Source organism: Lepisosteus oculatus, chromosome 5 (assembly GCF_040954835.1).
Source record: "Lepisosteus oculatus isolate fLepOcu1 chromosome 5, fLepOcu1.hap2, whole genome shotgun sequence".
Taxonomy (NCBI): Eukaryota; Metazoa; Chordata; class Actinopteri; order Semionotiformes; family Lepisosteidae; genus Lepisosteus; species Lepisosteus oculatus.
This window is the reverse complement of record NC_090700.1, coordinates 54,309,137-54,322,701: the sequence shown is the minus strand read 5'-3', so window position 1 is coordinate 54,322,701 and position 13,565 is coordinate 54,309,137. Positions and strand designations below refer to the sequence as shown.

The 13,565-nt window shown below is 46.0% G+C and overlaps 1 protein-coding gene across 4 annotated transcripts in view; it reads left to right on the top strand.

The window, feature by feature from the left end:
• lrrc28 (leucine rich repeat containing 28) overlaps positions 1-13,565 on the top strand; it is a 40,742-nt gene that overhangs the window by 11,004 nt on the left and 16,173 nt on the right. For all 4 annotated transcript variants that reach the window (XM_069190647.1, XM_069190646.1, XM_069190649.1 and 1 more), the window contains exons 6-7: positions 257-394; positions 11,553-11,759. In XM_069190647.1, coding sequence (XP_069046748.1) covers positions 257-394; positions 11,553-11,759 — 345 coding nt within the window. The remainder of the gene's footprint in view (positions 1-256; positions 395-11,552; positions 11,760-13,565) is intronic.

Below are 13,565 nucleotides of genomic sequence, written 5' to 3'. Positions count from 1 at the left end.
AGATCATCTGGAGTTTTGAGTGTAATGTTCAGTATTTAATATCGGGGTGATTTATGATGACTAAACTTTGGTTTGATTGTAGGTCTATGTTGACGTAGATGAATTGGGGGGGTATTAAATGCTGATTATTTCAGAGGTGGTGCACATGAGAGAGTTGTGAGTGTGTTGTAAGCCGTCCTATGGGATATAGGGAGAGAAGGAAAAGGACATGGCCAACCGCTTGACTGTTAGTAACGTCAGTGTTCCTTGTGTCTAGCTATCGGAAGCCTGGCCAAGCTGCAGTCCCTGGACCTGAGCGACAATGCCTTGCAGGTCCTGTGCCCGGAGCTCGGCCGCCTGCGCTCCCTGCGACACCTGCGCCTGGCAAACAATCAGCTGAAGTCCCTTCCCCCAGGTACGCTGTGCTCCAGTGCTGCGCTCATCCGAAACCAGTTACTCGCACGCGGAGCCTCCATCTGCTGTCCCTTCCTCCTCCTCCTCTTCCTCCTCTTCTTCGCCTTCTGCCTCTGCACATGGCGCCTTCTCTCCGTCTGGGCGCTGGACTCGGCTGTGAGCTGGGGGACGGTAGAATACTTTTCCTCCATCCAGCGTTTTTTCTGCAGTCCCGAAAAAAATCCAGAAACATCATCAAACATGAAAGTACTAATTTATTTTTCAAAAGGTGACCAACTAGTCTATTTAAAGCTGTACTAAAGACATTTTTCAAACTCGTGCAATGTGCACCTTGTTTGCTGGCCTTCCTAAGGTAGCTTATTATAGCTCTTGAGGGTGGCTGTTTCCTATTGACTCTGGCAGTACATACAAAAGCTGTTTATTTGTTTGTTTGTCTCGCGGGTTTTGGCAGTGAGCACGGGACCCAGTTTGGCCCTAGTCCCTGCTATGCTTCTATTTTTAAGCCTGAGTGGCTCTTAAAGAACTTGGCTGGTCTGGCTCAGGCCCTTAGCTAATGAATCTTGAGCAGGCCCTTCTTCTCCTTTGGCAACATCCTTTGCCTCGCTTTCTGGTTTCCTAATTTAGTAACGGGGAATAAAAATATCCACTAACGAATCAGGTTTGGTATGTCAGGCAGACATCCAGGGAGAGCAGTGTTGTTTTTGTAGCAGGCACCCCAGGGAGATAGGGGAGAAAAAAACCACACACACACACACACACACAGCCATGATGTGGACTTCATACATCTGTGATCACTTCAGAATTTCTTTGCACCAGTGTAACTTTATCCTCCCTTTTCACATTAAAAATCTTTCTAGAAGAAAAGAGCTGTTTCACACTTTCTTTATCTCTGTAGCTAAGGCAGAATAATTTCAGTTCGCTGGCGGGTTCTTCCTCCTGTTGTGAGCGCCAGGTGGTAGGCACTGTCTCTGGGTGGCCGTGGACCGCAGGGAAATGTTCTGCTTGAAGGCTCTTTCTTTCTAGCCAGTTGTGCTGGAAAGAGTCAAAGAGGGTTGGAGATGGCCTGGAGAGGTTCTGAGAAGCCTGGAGAGGGCCCGGAGATGGTCGGAGATGGTCGGAGATGGTCGGAGATGGTCGGAGAGGGTCGGAGATGGTCGGAGATGGTCGGAGAGGGTCGGAGAGGGTCGGAGAGGGTCGGAGAGGGTCTGAGAGGGTCGGAGAGGGTCTGAGAGGGCTGGAGAGGGTCGGAGAGGGTCGGAGAGGGTCGGAGAGGGTCGGAGAGGGTCGGAGAGGGTCCGAGATGGTCGGATAGGGTCGGAGAGGGTCGGAGAGGGCTGGAGAGGTTCGGAGAGGGCCCAGCTGTGATGCAGCTTGTGTCTGTACATTGGGAATTGACATGAAGCCCCCCCAGGAGAGTGCCTTGATCTCTGCTTTAGCTGGAAGGGAGCTTTCGGGGGCACGATTGCCCACTGTGACTCTGAGCCGAAGCTGCAAGACAGAGGAAGCGGCAGGCAGACTCCCCCAGCAGTGCGCTAAGAGGAGCTCAGCGTGTGTCGCCTGATCTCTCCGAGCCGCCGAGTTGAAAAGGTAGCTGTGGGGGACGGGGATGGGGGGGGGCTTGATTGTGAGCCGCAGGATCTCCAGTGTGTGAGAAACTGCTGCAGTTTCTAAACAGATGAAGCTCCGGCTGTCTATCCAAGACTCTGCTTTGAAGGTCTTCCCGTTCTTTCTCTTTTAACTGCCCAATATGCACGAGAACTCTTAAAGTCTTCCTGCGCAATGGGTAAGTGCCCTCTGTTCTTACCGCTGGTCTGCCAAGAAGTCCCCTCATGCACTGGGGTCCACTCATGTTTCACCTTGTAGACTACTCTGCCGAATGGGGCCTTCATGATCTTAACTTTGCACTCCCCTGCCAAATCAGTGTACTGCAGCACTGTTCCTTTTTCCCACTTCGGTCCTAGTTTCAGGTGATTTGTCTTTAGATTATTTATTGCACTCAGAATGCAGCCACCATTACACCAACCCCTTGCAATTAGAAAAACTGCACAATATTGCATGCTGGGCCTGAACCGTGCACACCATTTATTGTGTGTTTGTGTTCCCAAGCAAAATGAACTGTCTTCCAATTAGAAACAATGTCCAGCTCTGTTTCGTTGATTAAATTATTAATCACATGAACCTATGAAAGGTTATAGACAAGAGGAGGCCTGTCTTACTCATTTGGTTGCCATATTATTGATTATCTTATTGATCCAGGCTTCCAATCCAGCAGTTTCTTGAAGGATCCCAGAAAGATATCCGGAACATTGTGGCTGGGGGAAAAGTCATTGTCAAGTCAAGGATGGGCTTTCTTGCTCTTGCCACTTTAATAGCTCAGGGTGTGAAGGATTTAAGGCTTTTCAGCAACCAGGCTGAAAGTGTAAAAGTGATCTGGAAACTTTCATGAAAGTATGACCTCAATAGTTCTGTTTCCCGTGACAGTGTTGCTCTACCTGAGCAGCAGGTGTTTTGTATTTCTTTGCACATAAAGTGACTTCAGAAAGCCCCCGCTTGGCTGTGGCTTTTGTGTGACATTAACCACAGTCACCTCTTTGATCATGTGAGCTCTGAAGAACAGAAGACCTAACACATGCAAAGTGCAGTTTAGAGTAAGCTTACATTATTATAATAATATATTTGAAATGGATAGTGGTAAACCTCACTTGAAAATCTAAAGAGTTACACAAGTTAAAGTTGCTATTTTCAATACTTTTCTTGTTTGGGGAAAAAAATGACAATGATTTTATTGAAGCTGATGCCCCTGGGTTGCTTCATGAATTCACTTGATGAGACTCTTAGATCAATAAACTGCTAGAAACCAAACGGCAGATCTAGGCAGATCAAATGGGCTCCACCTTTGTAACCTTTCTTATGTTCTGAGATTCATCAGAAACATTCCACACTTTGTGTGAAGTCATTTTGCATGCTTTGTATTAAGAAAACAAATCAATTAAGTTTCTTGACAACCAGTTTTTATTGTAAAAATGTAGTCTCTCAGGGTCTCGCATATGTATAGCAGCTGTATGTCTATGTACTCAGTTCTGTTCTCTGTGCAGTGACTCTGGGTGTTATCAGAGAACCAAGTAAATGTTTGTTCCAGCTTAATGTGCTCACGGTTTCTAGCCTTGCCCCTGTCCTTCATATTCAGACAAAATCAGAATATTTCCGATTTCAGAATTAAAGCTCTGAAAAGAGCCTTCTGTGACAAGGAGAGATTATCCATTGTTCACCATGATGTCCGGGCAAGTGGTGAGTGGTACCTGATCATCACGATACTAGTCCGGTGCTCTACCCTGTGACTGTCTGGGTTATGGGTGTATACACGTATATTATATGTGTATAAATACAAGATGATTGTAAATGTGGTTGGCTGACTTCTGAGTATGAAATTCAGTACACATACAAGTGGCGCCATTGAGAACACACCATTGACCACTGTCTCTGCTCGGTGTGACCGGCATTTATATCAGTGTTGGTTTGTGCACCATGTCAGCTGGACACAAGCGATGTGTGTGCTGTCAGCGACCACGGCAGACCCCGTTGCCCTCTGCCCCGTTCGTATGAGCTCCAGATGTTTGAGCTCTGTGCTCGAGATCTTATTATACAGCTGTTTGAAGAGCTTAGCTGACAGTATCTGTGTGTGCACTAAAAAACTCCATAAGTGCTCTTGCATATAAAGAGTGAACTTTACATTTGTTTTGAAGTAGGATTTTGAAAGACAAAAATGTTTACTAGAATTGTGGTAGTTTTGTGGATGCATACTTTTAATGTTTTCTTGTTTTATTCTAAACACCTTTTGCAACGTTTAAAGGATGTTCATTTTACTGCCTAATTTCCTCTTTACTTTCAGCCAAGGAAGTGTCTTTTTATGGGGGATTGTGGGGGGGTTCTACATAGCAAAGTGTTTTAATTACAATACAATTATGCAACTCAGGGAGTTTCTTCTGCTGCCCTGTTGTGATTGTTTTGCTTTGCTTTCTGTGACTCCTAGCTGGGAAACATGAGCAGATTGGGCAAATAGGCTCATTGCTTTTCTTGAATCAGCGTGCATGAGTCAACACGTGCCTCACACATGCTACACTTACCAGTTCTGTGTCTGAGTGAGCTGTTTCCTATCTTGCTATCCCATAGCTAGAAACCTAATGATCTTTGATAGTAATGCATCAACAAATAACCCATTTCTGAATCATGTTAAACAGAAGTAAACACTTAGTTTTGCTTTTTTCGCTCTCCTGTCTCTCTAGAGATAAAGATAAGTAAAGACACCTTTAAAGTGATTTTCTACCACAGCACTGTGCATTTCATTTACATCTATGCCCACTTCCTGTGTACTTCTGTCCACAGCTAGACCCACCAACAGCACTGTCTTTGCAAACTTCCTCCAGCCTTCCTCAACAGCTCTTTTCGTCAACTGAAAGTCGATGTGCCTGGGATATATAAAATTGTCTTGACACAACAAGTGTCGGACGTTGTGTTGTTCTTTATACAAAATGGGCACAGAAATCAGAAACGCAGAATGTGAATGACAGTGGAAAGCTTCATCAGTGATCTAGCTGACTTGTGGTGATCTGTGACTGCTTGAATGTAAAGACAAAATCAAAATGTTTCCAGTGCACTTTGTACTTCTGAGCGAACTCAAGGTACTGAAACTTTCCTAACTTAAGCTTCCCTGCCTGAGAGCTCTTAAGAAAAGAGAGCAGCATTGTACTTTCTAAAGTACCACACTGGCTCATTTGCTGTTCCTCACAAAGCCACAATTGACGGTTAAAGAAAGCATGAATTCAGTGTAAATCAAAAAATGGCAGTGATGAGCGTCGTGTGTTCTTGGAAGTGCTCCTCTAATCCTTACGCTATAGCTTCCTGTTTTAGCTCATTGACTTGGGCATTGCCAACATTGCTTTTATCGTCTGCTTACCAATATTCATAGGACACTGAAACACAGTAATATTCTGAGCTGCAAAATTACATAAATGGTTTGGTACTTAAAACAAATGTATCTTGTTTTGTCTTGTCGCATGTATGCTAATTTCTTTCCAGCTGCTGCTTCAGATAAAGGGAGCTATTCAGCTGTGGAGCGTATAACGTTTTCCAGTGTTTTAATTGAGGTATTTGTGCTAGTAATAGCTTCTTTAAGAAGAAGAAACAAAACTAAATGCTTTAGCTAAGGGAAATGCCAAGTCAAACAACATGGCCCAACTAAATAATGGTTAAGACTCAGTAAGTCAAGTGAATGTATAAGGTTTCAGAGCATCTGGGTTTTGTATTCTGATTCTGTTTGTTTTCCCTCTTCTCCCCATGTCTTAGACAACTAAGAGCTGTTGAGCCTTACAGAAATTGTGGTCCAAGAACTCGAAAGACAATTGTCTGCTTAAACCCTCAACCATTGTTTCTTTTGGAATCTCTTACTTTGAAGGTGTTCCTTGCTAAAAAGATGAGATTAAGATGAGATCAAAGAGTATTATCTCTGCCATTCAGAGGATGCTACATGAAAGCAGTGACTATCATGTCGTTCCCATCCTGTATGCAAAAGTTGTGGACAAATCATCTTAGCATAGTGACAAATGTTGGAATGTTTGTTTCTCATGCAGAGCCCCATTTAAGCAGAGTTTCAAATGTTTGTGGTGCAGTGTTTCTAGCGTGCCGTGCCACGCGTCTTGGCTCTGGCAGTCAGAGTTCACCAGCAGTGTAAGCCTGGAACACGAGCCTGAGTCTTGACAACCCCTGGGGTCTCTGGAGGGGTGAGAGGCGCAGCAGTGCGCAGACCGCACGCTCGAGAAGGGGGGAGGGGGGCTGTTGTCTCCCTGCACCAGCAGTGTCTGATTGCAACAGGAACAGAGCATGCTCTGGTGGGTTTCTGTCATTTCAGTGCTAACCACAAACAAATTTCGAATACAGTCCAGCACCTAGTTAGGGAGCAGGAATGCAGTTTATTGTGCTATTGCCTAGCATAAACAAGTTAAAACTTGATCAGGAGAGCAAGGGTCTTGCCCATTTCTTCACTGGAGTCCTGCAGATTTAGAAAAGTGAATTAGAAGAAGAACAATCATTTTTGCCTTGCGGGTCTATTTTGCTGCTTCTTTGCTTTTTCTCCCCCACAGAGCACTGGCCTTGCAGCCGTTTTGTGTGTCAGATTTGGTTTATTTGCAGTAAAACCAGAATGCTTTGCAGATGAGGAGCCAGGCCACAGCTTGTAGGGGGAAAAGCACATGTCAAAGCCGCGGTAGACACCCTCTCCGCATTCGGCTGGCTTTGAAAGCGGTGCTGGGACACAGGCACCTGGGGGCAAAGACTGTGTCTCAAGCATTCGAGACTAAAAAATGTTCAGATTGCAGCAGGCCTCGGGCCTGGCATTCCTCTGCAGTGCTTAAGCGCTTTAGTAATATTCGATGTCGTCATGATAAATGACGTTTCTGTACGCTAATCACCTTTGTTGATCTAATACAGTATGTAGCGCTGCTGTTTGTTACCACCCAGAGATCCAGACCGCTGTGAGACAAGCTTTGATAATGCATGTGAAAGCGAAGTGTTACCACGTTTATGCTGTTTTGTTTAAATGCATTTCGAACAGAGTAGCTTTAGATTTTGAGATATCGATATTGTATCTCTTAGGAAACTAAACAGAACAACAACAACAAGAACAGGGTGTTGGTTCCTTATCTCAGCCTCCCTAGCCTCAGAGTGAGGGTTAAATGGCAAACAAGAGCTCACTAACCTTTGAGGAACTACTGCTGTCTTGGTATGAGTAAGCAGGGGTTTTGTGATCTGGGGGAAATATCAATAATGAAACAAATACAGTGCCCCCGTGGCCTCATCCGGTGTGGAAAAAAAAAAAAGAAAGCAAGCGTGTCAGGTAGCTGCAGAGACACCGCTGGCTGCTATGTGGGTCAGGACGAGCTCTCGGCGGAGGGCAGGAGATTGATGAGGAATTGTTTTCGGGTTCCTCTGGTCCCTGCAGCTAGGGGCCAGCTTCCCAGCCAGGTCTGCTGTTCTTTAGACAACCTTCACTTTCTCCTCTCAGGCGTTCCTGCACTGGTTCTTCTTTGACTTTCCGCAAAGCAAAAGAAAAGTGCCTAGTACCTGTGGTCAGATGTTGCGATTGGTGCTGCAGGCCCTGTACTGTCTCCCTCATGGCGTTCAGTTAACTTCTCTCTGCAGGTTCGCTCCTGTCAGGAGCATGTACTCAAAGGAAAAAGGGAAGGTTTTTTAAATGTCTGTGTCCTTAGCTCTATATAACGTCAGTATTGATTTGTTGGAAAGCAAGGCGACAGAAATGAAAAAGAGCCACATATCTTTCCTCTTCTCTATCCCAAGGCATAGCAAGTGCCAAGAGCCTCTGGAAGGATATAGCCAGTGATGTACAGAAATCCTTCTGTCTGTAATTACCACAGTCATTCTATTCTGAAATGTACCAGTTTGTTCATGAACTGGGCATTTGAGCATGTAATAGGAAGACAGTTATCACGCAATGCTGGGGTCGGGCAACAGAGGGCAGCAGAGAGACTGCTCTTGCAGTCAGCCAAGTATCACTGTGAGCCGTCTCCCTGCTGGGCAAACTGTTTTGCAGAACAGAAGACTGCTTCAATTACGTTGCCTATACCATCACACATAAGCCCTTCCTGCCAGTCCCCATGCTGGGACTTACTGTATCAGCCTTCCTTTCTCTGGAACTTGCATCATGTTCCACTATTATCACTCTATATCCATCTCTGTGGAGCTGAGGGGTCAAGACAAGCGTCACTAAGGTGACAGAATCTCATTTGTGCTTTTCTTCACAGATGTCAGTACCTTCCAACGACTTCATAACCCAAAACACCCAGCAGGCATCGCACACTGCTGAAGGAGTAGCTTCTGGCTGCTGTTTCTTCTGCTGCGCGGCTGCAGTTGTCTCTGAAACCTTCAGTGCCTGTTGTGGCTGCTGAGGGAAAGACCGGCTTTCCCACTTTTTCTGGAGCGGGATGTCTCGTTCCCGAAATTTGTTCGTTAACGTTACTGTATCTGTCTTGTGATCCGTCTGATCATGCACAATTCCCTTATACAGGCCTACAAAAGCATGCTCCCCTCAACGTGGCTATTGGCAATAATTTTACCCCAGAACTCCAAACGGTCTGATTCGCGGTGGGGCAGGTCACACGTCGCGCGTCACACACGCTTTGCAGCCTGGATACACATTTTCCGTGTGGGCCGGTCTTGCCTGTTTGTGGTCAGGAAACTGTACGGGTAAGAAACCCCACTGTCCTATTCTGCCTCGGGGGGGGCAATCATCCTTCACCGCTGGGGGGCCGCCGAGCTCCTCGCTTGACTGAACCCCACCCGACGAGCTGACCGAGGCCTCATTTATCATTCCGCCCAGGCATTTGCACACAGCGTGCGTCGGCTGCCTGGCGTCAAGACCTGTGGGACGATTTCCTTAAAAAAACGGCAAACGGCAAGGAAACTATAGCAGACACACGTTTCAATATTTGCACGCGGTAGGCTTGGGCTTGTTTCCCGAGACGTGTTGTCCGTGGCTCTGCTGGCTTACCGGCCGCCTGCTTGAGGACAGTGTCCAGACTGTATTTGAAGACGGATCTGAGCGAGCCGCTGTGCTCTCCCTGCGTGCGTCGTGGCGGGGTCTGTGCAACGTCTCGGCCGCCGTGTGGAGGTGATCTCCAGTCTTGCTGCATGAAATTCCACTTAAAGACGTTTTTACCCTGTTTTATAAAGTATAATGAAACCACATAGAGTACAGAAAGGCTTTGCTATAGTTCAGGTGGGGAGCTGCGCCAGCATGCGTAGGCTACAAAGGAACAAGTAATAGTAATCACACCTGAAGAAGGCTCCATGGCTGAAACATTGTGGTTTCTTTCTTAGCTTTTCATCATGGAATACATTTCAATTCAATTTATTTTTATATAGCGCCTTTCACAACACGATTGGCCTAATGTGCTATTACTTGTTCCAAGACTTTCCTATGTTTTTTTCAGATGATGTTGAATCAATTTGTTCAGAAGTGCTGGTACAAAAACACATATTTTGTCAACCCTATGAAAATGCAGTTTTAATTTTCTCTTCTTTGTCTGGTCAAAAACAACGTTATTTGAAATGAATGAGAAATGCCACCTCATTTTATTTTTTCAGCATTTTGCACAACATGTTCCTCAATTTAATACTGAATCGAATCTGTTTAAACAAAATAATCAAATCAGATCCTTTTACAGTATATTGTCTGAAGGAGAGCGCATGAGCTTAGATATCAGCTACATTTCCTTTTTTATTTAAAAATATCAATATCTTGAGGTTGAATCTCAACAAAAATTCAGAAAGTTATATGGTTTACTCAAGTTTTAATGTGAAATTTCAACATATTCAGCCCTCTCTCTTCTCAAAAATAGTGCCATATGAAAGATAATCCATTGTCAGTCTGCAAGGTATGTTTTACCTTGCTTTTGTCACAAGTCCTTCATTTGCTTTGCGATGGCTTGGTTAATCTCACACTTCACTCTTCCTCCCTGTGTCTCACAATGCATGGATTGCGATTTCACTGTGCTTTACTACACTTCACTGTGCCTTTACCAAGGTACCTTTGGTGCTTCTCTACCACCCCAACACACTTTCTATCCCCAGGACTATTAACGACAACTTTTCCATCCTACAGGATAATCCCTGCAATGGGGCCCTCTTTTCTGACCACCCCATCATCTCATATCACCGACCACTTAATCTGCGCAACCTTCTTGTTCACAGCTCCCTTGACCGCCCTCAACAACCAACCACACCAGGTACTTTCCCCTGCAGCAGAGCTCGCTGTATCACCTGCAAGTACACATCTAACACCACACTCATTCAAGGCCCCTCAGAACAATTCCGGATCACCCAGATGGCATCTTGTACCTCCAGCAACCTTATTTGCTGTATCTCTTGCCGTAAATGCCCAGCCATCTATATTGGAGAAACAGGAAGGAGACTTGGAGCCCGCTTCAGAGAACATGTTAGGGCTGTGAAGATTAAAGATTTGTTTCTCATTTCACCTCTGACAGCCATGATCACATTATTCTCTCTGTCTGTGTTCTCAAAGATGGTTTTCCTAACTCCCACATCAGAAAGACTACAGAAACTAAAATTATCCTGCAGCTCGGATCACACCTACCTTTACCATTACCTTTCTCTCAAGGACAGACTCATTTTCTTCTAAATTCTGTCTATTCATTGTAGGTTTTATTTCACACCTCTCTTCACACCACCTGATTGGCCACTCTGTCTGTCCCCTGCTCCCGCCTCCCGCCCTCCTCTCTCCCAGCCTTTGTTCCCCTGTACTACATTTTCTTTGCTTACTGCCCTGTCTTTCTCACACCTGAAGAAGGCTCCACGGCAGAAACGTTGTGTTTTCTTTCTTCTCTTTTCAGCATGGAATAAACCTATTACTTGTTCCTTTACACTGGTATAGTCCAATATACTTTGCTGAGGTTGAAAGCTGAAGTTACTGTTATAAAAAATGGCCACTTGTCTTCTCTACAGAACTAACAGTGGAAACTCTGTGACATCCTCCTTTTTCTGTTCCCCTCCAGGCCTTTCTCCGGGCTCTCCTGTGTGGAGCTTTGCACTCACACTCTTCATGTAAATCCACAAGAGCCTTTAATTCCCTTTGGTGTGAACCTGGTATGAAACTAACACATGCCAGGGCACACATTGAGAACATAGAGTAGCTGGGTTTCCAGAACTGCAGCACTGTACGTCTCCACATGTTCCCCAAGCTCTTGTACACAGAGTCAGGGTTGGTGTTCTTTCGTTCGGTGCAGGGCTGCTGTCTGTCTGCTGTCACTCAAGAGCTGCTAGAGCAGCTCCTGTTCTTCACATCTCCTGGTGCGATGGAGGCGCCTGTAGTGGGTGTCAGTGCACCCGCTGCAAGTGACACCAGACAAACAGCAGCTCTGATGAGACCCCGCTGCTTCACTGAGTCTGATTTAGCACCTTGAAAGTAAGCGCATTCGTATCTCAACTCTGGAGCTGAAAAACCGCGAACAAGCCCTACGCACACGTCGCTCGCACAGCTGTGCTGCTGAAGGAACGTGGGCTCTTTTAGACGCTCTTCATACAATCCCTGTCGGGCGTGTCTAACATTCGAGTTTTCGTCTCCTTGGCAGAGATCGGGGACCTGAGGGACCTGGAGACTCTGGACGTGTCCATGAACTGCCTGAGCGCCCTGCCGGAGAGGCTGCACCAGTGCTTGTCCCTGCAGTGCCTGACCGCCGACCGCAACAGCCTGCGCTGCTTCCCTCGCCAGCTCTGCCAGCTGCACAGCCTCAACGAGCTCTCCATGGCGGGCAACTGCCTGGCCTTCCTGCCCCTGGGTGAGTGGCCGGCCCTTCCCTGACTCCCCACCTCCCACTCCAGGCCCATGGGAGAACATCAGTGCAGGGCTACCCAGAGCACCTTACCCCTTGAGTTTCCCTGAAGTGCTCCTCTGTTTTAAAGGTGGGACTCTGAGCTGCTGAGCACATCTCCGTCAATGCTCAGTACCACTTGGTTAAAGGAAAAGGCACCCAATCTCCTGTTTTAATGGGCGCACTATCATTTCAAAACACATGGGGAAGGGAGCGTCTATCCACAGAAATGTAGTGATATACAGCCATATCACCCTGCAAATCGCAACTGGCAACCCACTGAAGCTCAGCAGGTGTGAGCCTGGTCAGTACCTGGATGGGAGACTCCTGGGAAAGCTAAGGATGCTGCTGGAAGAGGTGTTAGTGGGGCCAGCAGGGGGCGCTCACCCTGCGGCCTGCGTGGGTCCTAATGCCTCAGTATAGTGATGGGGACACAATACTGTAAAAAGAGGCCGTCCTTCAGATGAGATGGTCGACCGAGGTCCTGACTCCCTGTGGTCATTAAAAATTCCAGGGCATTTCTCTAAAAGAGTAGGGGTCAGATTCTGGCCTGGCCAAATTTCCCCCTGGCCTTTACCCATCATGGCCTCCTAATAATCCCCATCACTGACCTGGCTTCATCATGCTGCTCTCCTCCCCACTGCGAGCTGATGTGTGGTGAGCGTTCTGGCTCACTCTGGCTGCTGCCACATCATCCAGGTTTGGCTGCAGACACTAAGGCCCATCGTGCTTCTGTATGTGGGCCGGAGCTGACCCGGCAGAACCTCTTTTTCAGAGAAGATAAATGGCCCCAGATGCACTTCTGAGAAGTGGTGAGGTTTCGCAATGAGTTTCATGCAAGATCAGATTCCAGAATCTGATGAATCAAGTTGAAGTTGCTGCTGTGGTTAATTGATACCTTTTGTTCACAAAGCTCAATAGGTGTTCTATCATGTTTACATGCAGATATACATCCAATATGCCAGGACTGGGCCCACAGAGCACCCAGATCCATGTGAAATGGGGTACAGCTCAGGCGCCCCCCAAAAAATCAGGATTTCGACGAGTCATGTCTCGGTGGTGTGTTTTTTTCCCCAATGGTTTTGATTAAAACTCGTTTTTTTTTAGCGCACTTCCATTTCGGATCTGGAAAACAAATCTTGTATTGCACACAGCCCTGGGTCCTGGCTGAAGACTGGGTACAGTCTGTATTTATCTAGGGAAGGAAAGCTGTGGAAACATGTGCCCTGAAAAAGCTGGTGTGATGCAGTACTGTATGTTCAGTAAAAGTACCAAACTTATCACGCTTGTATTTAGTTCATGGCCCCCATTAGGCTATGATGAGGTAATAGATAACAATAAGAGAAGAAAATGTGGGGTTATTTATTATTGAGGTTGTCAGGTTGCCTGTCTGCACTAAAAACGTTAAGGATGTTTTAAGAAGAGCTTTTGGCAGAGCTATTTATTTTTCTCCCAGAAATGTAAATAGGACAGATGCTTTTTTTTTGGTCAAACTTGATCTCGTTAAAGGAACCATTATGGAAATAATCTATAGATGACTTATACGGTAGGTTTCTGTAAATGTTCCAATTCTACAGAGTAGGATACATTTTCATTGAAACCTTTAGGTTATTTTTATAAGGGTATTCTTTTTTATAAAAGAAAGAAGAGAATTAAGATCAAAAGCTTGAGGAGCAGCTCTGCTCCATAGGTTTTCCAGCATTGACTCCCTGCCAAACATTTGGAACTAATTTCCCACCGATTGGAATGGAAAATTGGAGAATAGGGACGTAA